Source organism: Barbus barbus (assembly GCF_936440315.1).
Source record: "Barbus barbus genome assembly, chromosome: 25".
In the NCBI taxonomy this organism is placed as follows: Eukaryota; Metazoa; Chordata; class Actinopteri; order Cypriniformes; family Cyprinidae; genus Barbus; species Barbus barbus.
Window position 1 is genome coordinate 16,080,182 of NC_136753.1, and position 20,420 is coordinate 16,100,601.

The window sequence follows — 20,420 nt, forward strand, 5'->3', positions numbered from 1 at the left end:
AAAACAGTTGAGCTGCTTGATATTTTTGTGGAAACTGTGATTTAGTTTTTTCAAGATTATGTGATAAATATAGAAAGTAAAAAAAAAACATTTATTTGAAATGCATATCTTCCATTATAATTGTCTTTACTGTAACTTTTGATCAATTTAATGCATCCCTGCTGAATAGCATTGGTTTCTTAAAAAAATTAACTGGCACCAAATGTTTGAATGATAGAGTTAAGTAGTGATGTGATGTAGAAGCTACCAATGGGAGTGCGGGCAATGATTGCCCACCTAATATAGTTAGATACAGATGTCGAGTAGGAACGCCTACTTGTGACGAAGAGTACAGAAACTCAGTGGACATTTTTAATATTTAAACTAACATGCACAGATGAATTGTTCACAATACAACAAATCATTCTCAGTAGACATAACAATAGAGATCTGTTCACAATATAGATAGAATTATGAAAATAAAAAGGGTCAATTTATATTTCATGTGAACCTTTACAACTCTTGATATATATATATATATATATAGTTGTTTGATTTTGAAGTGATGAACTGATCAAGACCTAATCTTTGCTGACATTTGCTTGTTCCTGACAGTGAACATAAACCAAGAGGGGTCAGCCTCATAAAACCAAGACAGAGCTATAGTCTCTTGAAATGTTTAGTACTCAGAAATGTTGACTGGTTTATTTGTAGCTGCCTTCAGCTGTGCCTTGTGTAAAATAGCATAAGGCCTGTGAACAGTGAGGGGACCTTGCGGTGCGTTTCTACATCCTCAGCAGGTTTGTTCTCTGCTCAGTGGTCTCTGGTATCTCAGACTTGATAGAGGAGGGCTGGTATATTTCTGTATGGCCTCAGAATAGCGGAACTGTTGTAGGGTGACCTCGTTGATCTTAATTATGGACTAATTCTGAACTCTCCCTAAAGATGCCTAAATTTAAATAGAAAGTTGATTTGTTTACCATTTGTTTTGTAGAACTGAATTATATGACCGTTATTGTGTTTTATGTCATGAGTTTGGTTGTTGGAGGGATAGTCCACCAAATAAATAGCCAAAAATTTGTAACCAAACAGTCTCAGTTCCCAATGACTTCCATTATATAAACAAAAAATACAATAGGAAGTCATCTTTTTTTAGTGTTCTCCTGAAGATAAAAATGCATACAGGTTTGGAATGACACAAAGGTGAATAAATAATGACATCATTTTCTTTTTTGGGTGGACTATCACTTTAATGTATTCAGTGCTGTCCGTCTTTGAAGGTTCTTAGTGCTGCAACAAAACTTTTTATAGGCTTTTGCCGGAAAAGTAGATAGGAAAGTTAAGGAGAAAAGGCAAATGGGAACGAGTCAGATTCAAACCTGTTTTTCCATGAGCTAAACAGCTCTTATAATGTACACTGCTACCCACTGCGCCGTGTTTCCAACAGAAGAGAACTTTCTGTAGGTGATATTGTGTTTTGCCATTTCCAGAGGAACAGTTCAGGCTCAGAGAACCCCAGCGATGTGTTCCGCTTCTTAGTTGAGGAGCGAGTGCAGTGCTGTCAGACACAGAAGGTGCGCTATACACAGAGAGTGGACTACCTTATGCAGCTTCCTGTACCCTTGGAGGCTGCCAGCAACAGAGGTAATACCTTCTACAACTGAGCTAAACATTGTTCCTGCACTACAAAATGTAAAAATGTGTAGTTATTGCACTTAAAGTGCTATTTCTATCTTATCTGGCTCTAAAAATGGATGAAAGTTAATGTCGTCAGGGGATATTTTAGGTCTTTTCAATGGATCTAATGTGCAGGTAGACCTAATGATGTCTTAATTGCATATGGTTTTGTCTTTGTACAGAGGAGTTAATAGCATATGAGAGTAAGCGGAAGGAAGCTGAGGAGAACATGCGGCCTCCTCCAGAGCCGGTCAGAGCCCGAATCCCCTTCTCTGCCTGTCTGCAAGCCTTCACTGAGCCTGAGAATGTTCCAGACTTCTGGAGCTCTGCATTGCAAGCCAAGTCGGCCGGAGTGAAGTAAGCAAGTTTCTGGTTTGAGACCTTTGAAGGACTTTAAAAACATTCTCCAAAATTTATAAGAATATCATGGGGTTTACATCTACAATAAAACATTTATGCTATTTAATATCTGCTTTTAATTAGAATATATCATTACTTTTTACTGTATTTTTGTAATATATATTTGTTAATATATATATTAACACACACTGCTGTTCAAAAGTTTGGGTACCTTAACATTTTTTATGTTTTTTCTTTTAAAGACGTTTCTTATGCTCATCAAGGCTATATTTATTTGATCAAAAATACAGAAAAATGGTCACACTTTATTTTAAGGTCTAATTCTCTCTATTAACAAACTATTGACTAGTTTTTTTTTTAGTTTTGCCTCAATAAATTCCTAATTTGCTGCTTATTAGTAGTTAGTAGGGTAGTTGTTAAGTTTAGGTATTAGGTAAGATTAAGGATGTAGAATATGGTCATGTAATAAACAGACAATATATTAATAACAGGCATGCTAATAAGCAACTAGTTAATAATAAGAATTGGTCCCAATACTAAAGTGTTACCAAAAAAAAAAAATTATAATATTGTGAAATATTAGTTCAATTTAAAAAAGGATTTTCTATATTGTAATATACTTAAAATATAATTTATTCCTGTGATGCAAAGCTGAATTTTCATCAACCATTACTCCAGTCTTCAGTGTATATATAAACCCATGTAAATCCCAATATATGTATAAACGCAGGCTCTAAAAGATTATATCTTTCTCTCTCCTCAGGACTTCTCGTTTCGCATCTTTCCCAGAGTACATGGTCGTGCAAATAAAGAAGTTCACATTTGGGGTTGATTGGGTGCCCAAAAAGTTAGGTGTGTAATTTTAAGTGCTTTTAGTTTGACGTTGTATATTTGATTTCACATTGTTGTAGACAAAATAACACATTGCTGACAAAAGCATGCAAAGCATGCACAAAATGTTGGATTATCTCATTTTTATTCCATCTTAATGAAAGGATTTTTAATTCTCTTTGCCTCCAGCTCCTGTCAAAGCAGATTTATTGATATGTCATGTTGTTGTTTGTCATCTGTGTTTGCCTATCACATGCTCTCTTGTGCAATTCAGACCATCACATGCTATGCATGTTGAGCAATGCATCACGATTGCTTGCCTCAAAAGACTATCAGTTTGCAAGGTGTTATGTTTGTTCAGCAGAGCTTTTCCCTTGTCCAGCAGAGGGTACTCTAGCACTGTGTTTTTACATGAGACATTTTTGGAATCAGAGACTGGTTCTGCGGTCAGCAAAATGTTGGCAAAGGTTTTTGGAAAGGAATAATGCCCAGAATCTATTCTTCTGAGAGTCTCTTCTGAATGTATCAATGTACAGTACATTTCTTTTTGTAATATATAAAATTGCCTTCAAAATCTTTTTTTTATGTGCTACAGATGTTTCTGTAGATGTACCTGATTTCCTGGACTTGAATCGCCTCCGGGCCACAGGGCTACAATCTGGAGAAGAGGAGCTGCCTAACCTTACACCTCCCATTGTCATTCCTGAAGACACCAGAGGTGAGAACCTTTAGACTACCATTCAAATGTTTGGAGTCAGTAAGATTTTAATTTTATTTTTAATTTTTTTGATAGAAATTAATTTATTCAGGAAGGATTAATTAAATGGATTAGTGGACTCAAATAAATTCTTTCTATTCATCAATCTTAAGAATCCTGAAAAAGTGTATCATGGTTTCTATAAAAATAAGCAGCACAACTATTTTCAACATATAACACCAAAAAATGTTTCTTGAGCACCAAGCGACATGTTAAAATGCTTTCTGAAGGATCATGTGACACTGAAGACCGAAAAGCTTTGCTATAACAAGAATAAATTACATTTTAAATATATTAAAACTGAAAACAGTAATTAGACATTTTTATAATATTTCACATTATCACTGTTTTTACTCTTTTACCATTTTCTAATTTTGATCAAATAAATGCAGCCTTGGTGAACATAAGAAACACCTTTAAAAAACAACAAAAATCTTAGTGTTGTATGTTTTTTGCCATTGTTTAAAATGATTGAAGTATTATATAGTGAAATATAATGAAAACAGCCTGCTTGAAACTGTAAACTGTATATTTAGTATTACGCTTTGCTTTGTACTGACTAAGTCTTATTCTGTATTCAGACAATACAACAAACAACTCTTTGGAATGTAAGTACTGCTTTGATTGTAAATGTGCAAAATTACAAAATACATTTACAACTGTATGCATGCGCTACAAAATTACTTATTGGATGAACAGTATTAAAAGCCTTGTAAAATGGTCAGTTATTTTTTCTTGTAGATTTTAAATGCTCTGTGTATTTCTTGTTAGTTAAGGACTGCTGATATTGATTTGAAGCCACTATTCTCTTTACCTGTTCCTCAGCTCCAGAAATAGATGAATCATCTGTGATGCAGCTGGCAGAGATGGGTTTCCCTCTGGAATCCTGTCGGAAGGCAGTGTACTACACTGGGAATATGGGGGCAGAGATGGCCTTTAACTGGATAATAGCACACATGGAAGAGCCAGGTAGGGACTCGTATCTTGACTGAACTGACACGTTTTGAACAAAGGCATATCTCCTGTGTCCTTCCTTTATTTTATATAAAAGCATGACTTAAAATAGTAATAGTAGTAATGGTTATATGTAATACTTAAAAATATACTGTATTATGTGAAACTATAAAATGTTCCACATATAAGTAGCAAATTATATACATTTGTTATGGCCTAAAACATGCAGCTAAGATGGTATTAAATGTCTTATTTGTTCTAATGGCTGCTCTGGTCACAGTCTAGTAATCAATAGGAAAACACTCAAGTCTCTGCCATTTTAGCTCCATTGGCTAAAAGGTTGTAGCCATTTTGTTTGAAGTGAAGTGTGAGGGAAGGTCTAATTGAGCTTCCTCGAAAGGAACACTTTCATTGTAGACATTTTAGACATTTAACTCAGATGAACTTACTGTCATTTGCATATTAGCCATCCAAGTTGACATTCTTTCAAAAACTCAAGCACGGTTTCACAACAATATTTACTAAGGTGATTCTCAGCTGGTATGCTTTAGGCCTCATGGGAAATCAAATGGCAAATCAACACAGTATCACAACTGTTTATAATACAAAAGTCCTTATTCAAATATTAATATTACTATATGAAGCGTATAGTATTCAAAATTGGCATTGTTTGGTGAGATTCACATGCTGCAATTCTCTGATTGGTTGAATTAATGTAATTTTTAACCACGATTTCTGCTGTTAAACAATTATTTTAAGCTTCATTTGAAATAATGCAAACTGACGGCTTCATCAAAAGCGTATACCATCTAACAACCTCGGAGCTCACAGCAGGTCTGTCTTTAAAAGTTAATATCATTAAATATGAATTTCCTTGTGGAGAAATCACCTTATTGGAGAATTTTGTAAATAAATAACCTGCAGCAGTGTGTGATGAAACAAATAATGGACCAAATATTGTATCTTGAATTTCAATGTTTTATGCTCTGGGAAATATTTAGCAAAACACATTTTGGGCAGAAAAAACATGTATATTCTCACTGTATTTACTCTCACCTGTATTTAATATAATCTGGGTCATATCCATATCCATGTGCAGAATCTACCTAATTAGTATAGTTTCTACCAAGATGAGTTTTTTTTTCCCAGAACAGACCTATGACCTGTGATAATTTACATACCATTTGCTTAAAGCAAACATATATTTTGACTGTCGTTTATGCTGCATTCAAGATAAATAAGCCACAGAAATCTGGAGTGCTTCGTGAGGCTCATTATCTGGGTTTCAGCTACAGGGGAATATTTTATGTTTGGAGCATGTCACTTAGCTAGGGCTATAAGATAAATACATGTGACGTAAAGAGTTGCGTATTTTCAATGATGGGGAAAGAGTCATGCCAAAGTAATTAATCCAAGTGCAATTTAGATCTAAGGTGCTCTATATTATTGGACTCAGAATGTTCTAGTTGAGTAGATTCAAGTTTACACAAGGTTGTATTTCAAGTCTCTTGCTAGTCACCCTTGTTTATCATTGTGCTTCTGGCTAGTAAACACCGTCCTCACACTTGAACGTCACCTGTGTGCTGGGAATTCTGTTCTCCTCACTTTCCTGCCCCAGTTAAGCAGCCACCTGAGATCACGAACAGACTCAGACATACACACATGCAGAGTCTCAAGCGGCCCAAACCCCATTAGCTTCGCATCTCCTAGACTCGTGTGGCTTACGTCTGCTCCACAGCTACAGCTGGGCCTGTTCCTATATAGATGCTACTGACAGTGGTTATTAATATAGTGTGCAATATACAGAGATTTTTTTAGTTTTACCTTAATTCTTCAGTACTGTGTACTCCTGTGAGATGATATATGGCTAATCTAAGGAAAGCATAAAATCCTAACTTTTTATATTAAAAAGTAGAAATATTTTGATCTGCTCTGTCTTATATATATAATTTCAGTTTTTCTGTAATTAATAAACAGACAATTCATATTTATTTATTTATTTATTCATTCACAATTATTTGATATATGGAATTTTCAAAAGAATAACTATGTATTAGATTGATAGTTTTTATTTTATTGTTTTTCGCAACAACGTAAAAATCGTTACTGTCACTAAACATCAATTTAATGCATGGTTGCCGAATAAAATTAAAAAAATTGCAAATTGAAAAAGGAATTAGTCAAGGCAAAAATGGGATTAGAAAATAGATATTTAATATATTTCTCTTTGATTAGATATGTAAATGATACAATAACGTTTAATTTAAAAATGTATTCACAATTTCATTTTATTAAATATATGTATATACATATTATACATATATTAGTTTAAATAAATAATACATATTTCAATGCAGTTGCAGGACTGCACATCTGTACATAACTTCTCAACACTGTGCATCTTTAAAAAGCACATTTGCAGTCAAATTCTGTCCATATATTTTATTGCTACATTATTGTTATTATTGTTTTGTTTGTCTATTCTCTTTATTACTGTATTATTAGTGTTAGATTTGTTTTTTTTTTCATTATATTTATGTCTATTATATGTATTCAATTCAATTCAGTTCAAGTTTATTTGTATAGCACTTTTTACGATACAAATTGTTGCAAAGCAGCTCTACAGGAATTTAAGTTTCCACAATATATTTATATTGCAGAACCTTAATATATTTAACTTATGGCAAAATTTGGTAATTTTGTATGTTGTCTGAGCGTTGGCATCCTCTGAGGTCCTCTGAGGGGTTGGCATTATCTTTTCTCAGGTGTTCGGTCATCTCAGATCATTTAAGGGTTGGATCCAGACTGAAGCTTCTGTAATTCCTAGTTAATCCCGTGACAGAAACAGAGAAACAAATAGAGACATAATTAGCGTAGCTGCTGTTCCATCTAAGCAAAAATGATTTGTTCAACCCAAGCTAAAGAATAATAATAATGTACATTTGATCAGATATAACTGCAGTACAAGATTATAAGATGCATTATGTGAATGCTTGGCTAAAGAGATGTGTCTTTAATCTAGATTTAAACAGAGAGAGTGTGTCTTAACCCCAAACGTTATCAGGAAGGCTATTCCAGAGTTTGGGAGCCAAATGTGAAAAAGCTCTACCTCCTTTAGTGGACTTTGCTATCCTAGGTACTACCAAAAGTCCAGAGTTTTGCGACCTTAGGGAGCGCTTTGGATTGTAGCGTGGTAGAAGATTGTAGCTAGCAGTCAAACATGGTGGTGTCATACAGAGTGAATGTGTGTGTGAGACACAGCATTTGATCTTGATCATTAAAGGATTAGTTGCAGACTACAGGGAATGGATTACATGGCTCGTGTTCATTTAAATTTCCGGTTTATCTGTGTAATCTCAATAGAGCAGTGAGTGTGATATTTTCATCCTCTCTGCACATTTGGTGAATAAATCTACACGCTAGGCTGAATATGATGTTCTTCGTGAGATAGTTTGGATATACAGTACCACATAATGTACTTCCGTGTACTATCGCCGTTTCATTGTTGCAGTATTTTAAATGTAATAACACTATATATGTGTGACAGAAGACTTAACTCTTACGCCTCTTCTGAAACCAACTGTAGATTTTGCCGAGCCTCTGGCAGTTCCCACTTACATGGAACCAGACCTGCCCAGCCCCAGCCTCCCTACAACCACTGCACTGGACAACCAGCCTCCAGAAGAGAGCATCTCCATCCTCACCTCCATGGGCTTCCCCAGACATCACACAATCCAGGCTCTCAAAGCCACAGTGAGTGTCCTGCCTCATCTGCTTCATGTACAGTGGCCCGAAAAAGAATTTAGAAACCTAAAAATATATGAATGTCATACACCTGTGATTACTCTTCTAGGACACCTGCATGAACTTCAGTGGATCTGGCTCCATACATCCACTAAAAAATTACCTTGAGAGACTAGTTGCACTAAAAGTTCAAGTGTTATTTGTTTGTAGATGACACTTGTTTTCATACATTTCATACAGTGTCCAAAATACTTTTTAGGGCCACTGCATGTAGGATGTTCATGTTCTTGCTGCAAATAGTTTGATTTCATTTTTAGGCTGGAGTATAATTATCATACTGTTACACAGACGCAAAAACATGTTCTGGCATGTCAGGATTAGATTTGTCACTTGTTGCTCATTGACCAGGCATGCGAGATTGGAGAAGTCATCTCTTCTGTTGAACTACTTGGCTAACCTTCACATTCTCTTAATGGATATTTGAAAGTTCATTGTTTACAGTTGAAGGAAATGTGATTTGTATTGGTTATAAAAGTTTTATTCAGCAATGGCACTTTAAATTGATTAAAAGTTAAAAACATTTATAATGTTACAAAATATTTATATTATAAATAAATGACATTCTTTTGAACTTTCTATTCATCAGAGAATCCTGAAAAATGTGACAGACTGGAGTAATAGCAGATGAAAATTTAGCATTGCCATCACAAAAATAAATTACATTTTAAAATATATTAAAGTTATTTTAAAATATTACTCAAATAAATGCAATAAGTGAACACAAGGCTTCTTTCATACAAAACATCTTTAAAAAGTACATTTTACACAGTTGTACATGAGCTGCTCCAGAATTTCCTCTTTAATATTTTGAATTTTTAGTTTTCAGTTCAATTTTAATAAACTGTATAACTCCTATGTTTAGTCTAACCTCTCAGATCTTCTTGTCGAGTGTTTAAACATTATTCCTTCATAGTAGGACCTGCTTCTTCTTGAATAATTCTTTTTGAGTTTTAGACATTGTGATGGTGTTTTTCAAGTCTGTGCATATGTGTGTATGTGTGTGTAAAAATAGCCTCTCAAGCAGCCAATAATAGCGCGGTAACAAGTGGACGTCTTCAACCTACGTCGTTCACATTTGTCCAGGATAGGATGAGGGCGTCAGGCCACATTTGCTTTCAGTGCTGGCATTTGCAGTGAATCATGGCGCTATTTCAGATTAGTGCCTATGCCTAAATGAGTCTTTTGATCGTGCTAGAATGACCTCAGTTAAATCAAGGACTTTCAACTGGTCTGAGCAATTTAAAAATGGCTCTTTGCCTGAGGATATAATTTTGGTGTTCAGTGTTTTCTTGTGAAATTAAAGCATTGTGTCCAGTTAGGTTGTTAGTTACCTACAGATATTGGTCTGTGTGTTTAGAGCACCATTTCTCAAGTGATGAGAGTATTTTGTCTGAGTTACAATGAATAAGCATTGAGTTACGATATCAAGAGGTCACGTTTTGTCTGTATTCTACTTCTTGTCTGACTACAGAACAACAACTTGGAGCGTGCGCTTGACTGGATATTCACACACCCAGACTGTGAGGACGAGAGTGAGGCTATGTCAGACATGGCAGACACAGACCCGAACGATAACAGCTTCTCAAACACCAATGCCCACAGCGACTCCTCGCTGTCTCCAGATCAGGACCTGTCCAGCCCCCGTGTCAGAGACGGACCTGGGCGTAAGTGCTTACAGAATACTGAGTTCAATAAACAGTGGTCAACACATACTGAGGATACTGACATTGCTGGTTTGTTATTTCATTGCTGATGTTTTTTTTTCAAAGGTTACGAACTGTTTGCCTTCATCAGTCACATGGGAGCATCCACAATGTCTGGTCATTATGTGTGTCATATTAAAAAAGAGGGCAGGTATGCTGATTATAATGTGTGTTATTTATTTACACATTTTCATTTTGTGCATGTGTTACAATCACACTGATTGCAGAGTATTGTTTGTTGTTGACAAGCACAAAACAATTCTTCGGATCATGTATAACAGAAAAAAATATAAAAGATTGAATTCTTAGAAAGTGCATGAGAATGAATGTTTTTTAAAACGTATAAATGTTAGAAAAAAAAATATAAAAAAAATATTAAAAAAAAAACCATTTAAACTAAAAAAATACAACTGTTTTATATATACACACACACACACACACACACACACACATACATAGAGTATATATAGTATTTTACTGTATATATTTTGTTTTGTTCATTAAAAAAGTGCAAATGTTTACATTTTTAATTTTACAATTATATTCTATATTGTATTTACTGTATATTTATATATGATATATTTTCATATTTTATATATTTTATAATTACACTCTTAAATAAAATGTATAAATGTTTAAAATTAAATTTTAAAGGTAAAAAGTGTATTTACATTTTAAAATTATAAACGTAAAATAAAAAAATACACAGTTTATTGTTAGACAGATTCTAAACATTCTAAATGTATACTTTCATAATTTGTAACCATTTACAAATGTCAACATTTTTTTAAAACACATTTGAATTATTACAAAAGTAAAGAATGTTTTTGACATTTTATAATTTGACATTTTTTCATTTGAAAATGTAATTATTATGGAAAAGTTAAATGTAAAAAAAAATGAATGAAGATTTATAAGTGTAAATGTGCATATATATATATTATATACTCAAACTCAGATATCTTTTTTTAATTCTGTAGATGGCTGATTTACAACGACCACAAAGTCTGTTTGTCAGAGAGGCCCCCTAAAGATTTGGGCTACATGTACTTTTACCGGCGCCTGTCAAGCTGCTAGATCTGGACCTTCATAACATTATGCACAGCCGTTTGGCCAGAGAGGTGTGTGGGGCACCACTGACACTGCTGGAAACTAGGGATGCATTTACATCTGTGAGATGGAGAGAGGATCTCTCAGTCCCTGCCAAGACCCGCACAGACGCTCATACCACAGGAGCGGTCCAGCAGGGAAACCCAACGTGTGTCATTCGTCTGAGTTTTGTTTATTTGTTCGTCTCGTGTCTGCTTTAAAGGTACAGTGCAGGGTGTGTGGAATTTTAGGTATGCAGATTATTTTCCTAATATATTCTCAAATTATTTGTTATATTTCTCTTTGAAAACTTTAAGCTCCTGTGCCAGTATTTTCCAGACGTACTTTTTTTGAAAATACAATGTGTGCCTGCATTTACAAATGTTTTTACTGCCATGTCAGCAGAATGTACTCACTGCAATTCATTTGAAATCCTATGGGTTTTACAGTTGTTCAACAACAACAACAAAAAATCTGTCAGAATGGATTTCAAATAGAGATCACGTTAAGTGGATTTTGTGGGAGCTGCAATCGATCCAAAACATAATGTGATTATTTCACAATTTTTTGAATCATGCCCATACAGGAAAAAAAGTGTTAGCAGGCATGTTTATTGAAATATTGGACTATGGTCCTTGTTTGGTAGGTCTTAGTTTGCTGCTAGATATTTATTCTAGCATTCAGATTGATCCATGTATGCGGCACCATCGACTTATTCTTTAAAGGAATGCCCAAAAATTATTAAATAAATACCCAATATTATTAATGATTAAATGAATACCCAAATTTCATTCAAATTGACATCCAAGATGTACTGTAGATGAGTTTGTTTCTTTATCAAAACAGATTTTGGAGAAATTTAGCATTCACTTTCTCACCAATGGATCCTCTGGAGTGAATGGGTGCCGTCAGAATGTGAGTCCAAAAGAGGATCCATTGGTGAGAAAGTGATGTAATGTTACATTTCTCCAAATCTGTTTCAATGAAATAACTAACTCATCTACATCTTAGATGGCCTGAGGGTGAGTGCATTTTCATTTTTTAGTGTACTTTTCCTTTAATGGATTATTCTACCCAGCAGCACAAGTTTATTCAGTTTCCATACCTTTAGGCAGAAGTGAACTTGTACTTTTATGATTTTTTTCATATTCAAGAACATTGAGCCTCATTTATTGGCATGCCTTGAAGAATATTTAATTTGTACAATATCATCACATTCAATTTTATGATAGCTTTCAGTCAGTCTGTGATAGCTGACCAGAAAATGCAGCGATATCACATATTCATGCAATGTTCAAGTGCTTTACTTTGATCATATCTGAAGCCGTTTAAAGACTGGGGTGCATTTGAACTCGTTCCGTTTCATTGACTTCCAGTCTCAAAGAATGTAAAACTATTATTATCCCGTACCTAAGCAATATGTGATAACATACTGCATATAAAGCTGAATTATATGCAGTGTCATACATAGAACTGTCTCAGATACATGTATGTATTGGTGCTCAGTGTTACCAAATCTCAAGCTCTCAAGCTTTACGATACATCTGACAAACTTGGCTCTGCCTCCATCACCCTTTACCAATTTCAAACCTTAGACATTTAATTTATTTGCTGAAATGATGTCGTTAACAAACAAAATCCGAACGCATTCTTGGCAAGTATCCTTTAAAGTGTTTTCATTACGCTGAGTCTGAAGGTTAGTGCTGATTTGAAATGTAATATTCATTGTTTTACGATATAATGTCACTCAGGCTGAGGTGGGGCCTGTTCATCTCGATTTATTTCAACTGGATGTTGCACATTCTGTTGTAGATTGTATACTGTCATGTTTATTTCTGTTGTGCACTACCTTTTATGTTGGGAGTTCAGTGTCTTTGTTTCATTACCTTGTGTTGTGCATGTGTCTTAGGTTCTCTCGCTCTTTCTCTCCTTCTCTCTTAATTTGAATGAATATTCATACCCATTTCCTCCTGGTCTCTTTTCTTTCTGCTCTCTTTTTGGGTGTGAAAGTGGATGCTTTTACCCCACCTTTCTCAAACATGCCTTGATTTATTTTTTCAGTATGTGCACTAAAAATCAGAGGTTAGTCAGTTGACATTTTGCAATATATTGTTGATCTTTAGCAGGTTCATGGAACTGAAGGTCAAGTGGTACGTTTTTATTGTTTATCTTTTTTTTTTTTTTTTGCAAAAATGTGTGCCAATTCTGTAGTTACTTTACAAACTTGCCCACTTGTTTGTTATAAGTTTTTTTTTTTTAAATGGATTTTCTGATCCATATATTGTTTAGAAACACAAACATGGCAAATGTGGGAATCCTCATTCGAAAATCTGTTCAAACATACTTGTGACTCATAATGTTTGGATTGTTCAATAAAATCCACAATTGTTTCTCTGTGCCATTTTCAGTTTGGTTATGCCAGATTGGAAACGGGAGATTTAAACTGTGGGACCATTTGTTTTTGAGCCCCTGAAAAAATAACAGCTAAATGCGCTCATGGCAATAATTGTCAACAACAGTAACAACCAGGCATACAAACAAACTCTATTCCAATATTTTATTTTAAAAGATAACTTTTGTATATGCATCTATCTTTTAAATATTGGGCCAGAGTTAATAAAGCCTATAGCAAACATTCCGAAAGTTTACATGTACAAATTCAGAAACAGCTCTGAATGATGCATAACATATATGTGAGTCTCTAACTCTAAAGGCTTTAGTAAATCTGGCTATTGCAATAGTAATACAAGTGACTATAAAGAAGATATTTTTAAGATTACTCACTGCATTGCAAAAACTGCTCGTTTGTAGATATTTTACAGTTAATTTGCCATATTCTTCAGATCAATATATACTTTGAAATGCAAAATATTGTGATTACAGTGATATATAAGTCATAGAAAGGAAGGGTATAGATTAAAATAGGCATGTCAAGGTCATGCATATAAATAAATCTACAGCATTCAAAAATAAGTATATTCGGCATGCGATCATACATCAGGAGTACTTCTGGAGCAAGAATTCATCTAGACAATCACACCTGAGATTGTACAAAGTTCTAGAAAAGGGGAGGTTTGGCCTCAGGCATGAGATAATCTACAGTATCTACTGTAACATTCAGCTACAAAGCACAAGCCTGTTCTAACTGTATCGATGAGCATTTACAGGACTTTCCAAATAGATTCCGATACAGAATAATAAAATAAATACATAGAGCAGTAATTAAAGAAATATAGTAACAATTAATAAATTAATAACACTTTATAATGGGTGCTTGAATAGCTTTGCATGCTTTTCCATTGATATAGTTTTTTAAATAAATAAATTCTTGCACTAGGTGGGAATAATGAAAACATATGACACTGCAAATAAAAGCTCAGCTGGGTTAGGGAGCCTTTTTAAATAGGAACCATTGCTTAGGCTACGTCTAAAATAATCCAGATACATTTGAAAATGGCTTTTTGTTACACTCTGGCATTTTCCAATAGTTTCACTTTCTCAGTAAAACAAAAAAGTAATGAACATATTGGCTTACATAGAATGGGAAAAAAATACTGTGGAAGTCAATGGCTACCGGCAGCTGCTTGGTTACAAACATTGCAATGCGAAAACGTTTTATTCCACAAATTTATGTGGCATTTTAAAATGTATCGACTATCGTCAGAATTTTCTAAAAGCTGTCTTCACAGAACAAAAACAGCATCTCAGTGAGGCCAAAATGTTGAGAAAAAGACACATTTTCAAATGTATCTGGATTAATTTATACCTATAGCCTTAAAATACAATAAACCATCTACACAGGATTACCAGATCTTCTACCTTTTACCTACCAGTTTACACTTTAAAATACAAAAAGTGACAAAACAAGTACAGCTTTCTGGTGCTAGGCTTTTCTTCTGCTTCCGGCTGCATGAAGAAAAAAATCTATAGGTTTTGCATAGCATTTTAAAACGTAGGACTTTTTTGAAGCGCATATGCAAAGCACTTGCGTGTTCACACTAAAATGAGCAAAATAAAACATCATGCAAGCTGGAGATGAACCATAACAAGTAATATCAGAAACAATGACAATATTAGGGCATAAAACTGTGAAGCTCACAAATAGTTTGGCTTATATTTTGGGCAGTTTCTTGTTTTCCTGTGGCAAAAGGGGCAGTTTATCTAATTCCCTGCATCGAATTTTGTGAAATAATCAGGGTAACATTTCAAAGATGTGGTATGTTTCACAAAAAGACCTTGATGGAACATAGACTTCTACATCAAGAGGTCAAAGTATGGCAAGGAATGGCTTTTATCTGATATCATACCCATAAAATCTCAATTATTTATTTTACATGCAAGATAAGTAAGGCTTTTTAATCTGGTCTGCAAGCTCCAGGAAATAAAGGGGATGATGCAGCAGAGATCAGGTGAGGAGTGTCCAGGTTTGAACTAAGTGCCACCAAAATCTATAATAACCCCACCATCTCAAATAAAGAGTGCAATCGAACCAATACATGAAGTCTACGCAGTACAGTACGTCTAATCAAGTCATTAATGTGAAGCCAGTGTTGTTCTTGTACATTTATAGTCTGCGTTCCTCTCATCAATTGTGGTTTCCTCTGATTCCCACTGTTACATTGCAGGCCTAGCTGATATATTTTCTCTAAGGCATACTTATACAATCTTCACCCGGCGTTGTGCTCTTTAGGGTAACCGTAAACTGATGTGCAAATCTAGTAAAAGAGTATCATTCAGCACTCAGTTCTCAGGAATGTAAAGGTGCTCTGCGAAACAAAGGTTGCTTTTCTGACAAAGTTCTTCTCATAAAGGACTTTGGATATTTGCCATGGTTAAAGGGTATCCTTGCTCACATATCCAGGTTAAAAGCTTTCATGAGTAAGTCCAGATCTCCTATGTTAGCAGCTTGAAAGAGCTCTGGCTGGTCCAGCATGGACAGCGCTATTCGCAGGGCCGCCCAGATGTTTCCAGACATGACCTGGTGAGAAAGCTGCCGACTCCTGCTCTTCCTCTGCAGGCTAAGAGCCTTCAGGAAATTACTGGCTGCCTCCCTGCAATAAATAAACAAATAAATAAAAAGGGTGCGTCTACAAATATGTGGACATTCAGAAAATATTTTCCCCCCACATTTTTACTGGTTTATTTACTTTGTCCATAACAATCTACAACAGTGAACATATGTACATTACATAAGAATTCAGTTATTTTTGGAAAAACATTTGGTGTAGTTAATGAGGTGAAAATTTCCACCACTTTTTTTTTTTTTTTTTTTAATTATACATTGTTTAATAGCATTCTGTGGTGGAAAATAATGTTGAACATTAAACACATTTTTGCAATAAAATGGCAGATTCATTTGGCTTCCTAAGACTAATTTTATAGCTTAAATTGTATGCATTTTAAATACCCAAAATTAAATAATATTTTCACATATTTTGACAAATTTGATTGGAAAACATGAACACAAAAAATTTGTATACAAGTGATATTTGCCCATTTTTATATATTTTACCTGCTTTTTACCTATATGTTCTTCTATGAAACAATAAAGTTAGGGCAGATTTTTTTGATTGAAGAAGAGCTCTAATTTGTGTATCTATCTATCTATCTATCTATCTATCTATCTATCTATCTATCTATCTATCTATCTATCTATCTATCTATCTATCTATCTATCTATCTATCTATCTATCTATCTATCTATCTATCTATCTCTCTGATTATAAGGCTTGTATAAAACTTTCAAACTTCAGGCTCATCGAGTATTTTCGTAATGAAATCATAATTAATAATACTTTTATAATGGAGCTTCTTATTTTAAAGATTAAAAAGCTGAGTGTGGGCCAAGAGGAAAAAAATATATGCATAAATGCATTTGAAAAGCAGCTCAAATTAATTTTGAAGGCATTTAATGTGACCCTCATAACAAACAAAAAAAACCTCTTTAAAAAACCAACCCCTGGGACACAAAAGTACCAGCAGTTGAAGAAACACCCATAAATCAAGGAATAAATGTTTCCTTATTATGCTGCATTTATTCCAACAGAACCTCAGGATCAAAATATTTAAACAAAAAGTTGGGGGATATATTTTCCATAATTTTCAGGTCAAGCCCAACTCCCTGTCACAAACCTGTGAGCGCCCATGTTAATACAGCTGATGCCGAGGTTGTAACGTGAGCGGATGAAGCCGGGCTGCAGCTCCAGGGCTCTGGTATAGGCCTCCACAGCCTCCTCGCTGCGATCTCCATTAGCCAGCGTCGCCCCCAGCCGATTCCACAGCAGGTAGTCCTGTATACACCAACGGCAAAAAGAATCCCCTCCGGCTCAGTGTCACGGATCAAAAGAATTATCGTTCTGCGCTTCAAAGATTACTCAGTTACATGCGACTGGTTTTTAATACCATTAAGATATGATCTGCTCTCTTTCTTTTAGGGATAAAATATGACTTTTAAGGACAGAGACACTGCATAAAACAGGTACAAAGAAGTTGCCTAGTTCCTAATGTCACAAGGAGCCTGGTATCAGAGTTTCGCTTCCACATTGCCATTATCTTTCATCGTATTCACGCTCTGAGCCCCCCAGCAGGCAAGCAGACATTACCAAGTCAAGCAGATGGGGAGGATTTTCGATTGAGTGTAAATGCAGTCTACACAGGGGGACAGAATTTGGCTTAGCAAGCATCAATCGTCGACAAGGTGACCCACAGGGTTCTGGAGTCAGCGCTCATGAATGGTAAAGCTCCCCTCAAGTTTCAAATGAACTGTTTCAAAGATTTCGGAGACACTTTTTAAGCTCTGGTGACTTTTTCTCCCTCTCTCCTTTGCCCTCTGCCTTTAGAGAGCGTCTCTGTATGATTTAGCCCCAGTTTGTCAGTCGAGTACACTGAGGAGGGATTTACCTCCGGCCGGACCGACAGCGCTGCGTTGAAGGCTTCCACTGCTTTGTTGAACTCGGAGCTGAGGTTATACAGCACTCCCAACCCTGTCTGCAGGTCTGGGTCGATCGTGTCCGAGTTGTGCTGGGCAGCTTCCAGGTACAGCTCCTTCACCTCGGGCAGCAGGGGGCTGGAGATAAAAAGGGAGAGAGTGCAGAGACTCAGAGGCAACATCATCAAAATGTGTCATTTAATAGCTAAGAAAAAGAAAAAGGGGCTCTCTAGAGAGAGATTTAAGTTGTTGGTACCAAAAATATTCCATTTAGGAGGGACTGAAGTGCTGCATGTAGGAGAAAGTAGGAATTTTTGCAACACGGAGTGCAGTTGTAAACCTGTCACTTTAGCAAGGTGACCAGACTTGCCACTTCCCGGGGATACGTTCTGCACAGGATTTCTAAATTACCTAACATAATCAGGTGTTGAAACCGCGAGAGCGATTCAAAAGCATGGAGCTGTCTGCTCTGATCTCTATAGCTCTCGCGGTACTTTGATGGCATACAATGGTCGATTGTCGCAGTGCAAACAATCAACACCTGGTTATTTTAGGCAATTTAGAAATAATGAGCAGAATGTTGCAGAGCAAAAAAAAAATAAAGAGCAAAAGTTGAGAAAATTGTTCAAATAAATGACCATCATCCTCTTGACACGACAGTAATGTTAGAAGTCTCTGTGTACTCTGTAAGTCTCTTATAAAGGTTTGCAGGACATTATTTTTTTTCAGTGTTTCAATGTTTTCGATGTAGAAAAATTGTTTTATTGTTTGATGTTTTAGAATAAAAAGTTTACTTTTCAACTTTAAATGGAGTGGAGTTTGGGCAAGGGGTTAATGGGGGTTGGTATATAAAAAAAAAAGGTTATTAATATAAAATAATTATCATATTAATAATTGAGCACTAATAGTGACTAAGCAAAAGAAATTACCATTTTAGATTGTTTTCTGAAGTATTGTGTAACACTAAAGAATGAAGTAAAGGCTGAAAATTCAACTTTGCAGTCACAGGAATTAATTAAATGTTAAAATATATTCAAATAGAAATTGGTTGTTTTAAATAAAAAATCTATCTATCTGTCTATCTGTCTGTCTGTCTGTCTGTCTGTCTGTCTGTCCGTCCGTCTGTATACTGTAAATATATACACACATAATTGTCTATTATTATTTAAACCAAATTGAAAATTAAAAAATTATCATTTACCAAATTAAAATATACCCAAAAAGTGAGGGTTTGTTAGGTTTCAAACGATACAACAAATGATATATTCTGCTATGACACATGTTTACACATGAGGGGAACTGATATCATACATCCACTAAAAATACCTTAAAAAATATACTTTTTTTTTGCTCTAAAGTAACTGCAAAAATTGTCAAAACTTGAAGCCAGTTCTAAAGTGGTTAGCATAATTTGTTTTCAGACTACTTGTGTGTTAATATTTTGTTTCTACAGTAAAGAAATGTATACATTTTCACTTAAATATCACATTTTTGGGGCTGCTGTAAATTTCTTACATGGCACTGGATTTATTTGTAACCATACCAGCCCATTGCGGAAGGGTAGGAGGGTCTCCGTGACCCAGGTGAACCCTGCAGGTGTGTGCGGCTCTTCAGAAATTGCTTGTATTTGGGGTTGTGCCTTATCCAGCTCAGCAGCGCCTCACACGCTTCCTGCCTCATGCCCGTGTTGGTCAGGCTCACTGCCAGGGCCATGAGGGCCTGGAGGTTGTTGGGGTGGAGCTCCAGACACCTGCACACACATAAAACAGGGAAGCATCTAAAGAACCGCTGCTTTTGATGGACACTAATTAGCTGTCTGCCATCATAATGAGAGGCAGATGCTTCCTGATTAGTGCTGGTTTTAATTCATGGGTGAATACTTGTGTCATCTTGTGTGCCTGCATGGAGACCATCTAAACATATTTCATAAAACCAAAATAAATAATTTGCTCAGTTTATGATGGAAGTCGTGTTCCCTGTTTTACAAGCGTAAGAAAAACACTGTGTGGGTGACATCTGGATATTGTTTATTACCGCACACTGGCTGCACGGGTGCATCAAAGAATAAAACTGGAAATGTAACGATGCCAAATAAAAGCTTTTTACTAGGTTGTCTTTATGACAGTCAGTAAAAACATTTATCTTGTTGTCCATTAAAAAAAAACCAGTGCACATTGCTAATTAATTATCTGCTACATCCATCAGAAATTCCAGTTCTAATCTGATCTGATCTAATCAGATTTAGGTAAAAGTATACTCGCCCCCTCCCAACCCTCCCAAATAAGATGCTGGCTTTGTCCCAGTTGACATGCTGACACTATGTACTAAAAAAAGTACT

General features: G+C 35.4%; 2 protein-coding genes across 2 annotated transcripts in view; one reads left to right on the top strand and one right to left on the bottom strand.

The window, feature by feature from the left end:
- LOC306844852 (ubiquitin carboxyl-terminal hydrolase 13) overlaps positions 1–13,594 on the top strand; it is a 28,643-nt gene extending 15,049 nt beyond the window's left edge. The window contains exons 12-21 of the mRNA XM_079377266.1: positions 1,470–1,623; positions 1,839–2,013; positions 2,780–2,868; positions 3,443–3,565; positions 4,186–4,212; positions 4,430–4,573; positions 8,145–8,311; positions 9,834–10,026; positions 10,132–10,216; positions 11,046–13,594. Of these exons, the coding sequence (XP_079233392.1) occupies positions 1,470–1,623; positions 1,839–2,013; positions 2,780–2,868; positions 3,443–3,565; positions 4,186–4,212; positions 4,430–4,573; positions 8,145–8,311; positions 9,834–10,026; positions 10,132–10,216; positions 11,046–11,142 (1,254 nt within the window). The 3' untranslated portion in view covers positions 11,143–13,594. The remainder of the gene's footprint in view (positions 1–1,469; positions 1,624–1,838; positions 2,014–2,779; positions 2,869–3,442; positions 3,566–4,185; positions 4,213–4,429; positions 4,574–8,144; positions 8,312–9,833; positions 10,027–10,131; positions 10,217–11,045) is intronic.
- Positions 13,595–16,003: 2,409 nt separating this feature from the next.
- LOC306844843 (PEX5-related protein-like) overlaps positions 16,004–20,420 on the bottom strand; it is a gene marked incomplete at both ends in the record, with an annotated part of 81,285 nt that continues 76,868 nt past the window's right edge. Inside the window, 4 exons of the mRNA XM_079377254.1 lie at positions 16,004–16,205; positions 17,287–17,444; positions 18,055–18,220; positions 19,626–19,832. Of these exons, the coding sequence (XP_079233380.1) occupies positions 16,004–16,205; positions 17,287–17,444; positions 18,055–18,220; positions 19,626–19,832 (733 nt within the window). The remainder of the gene's footprint in view (positions 16,206–17,286; positions 17,445–18,054; positions 18,221–19,625; positions 19,833–20,420) is intronic.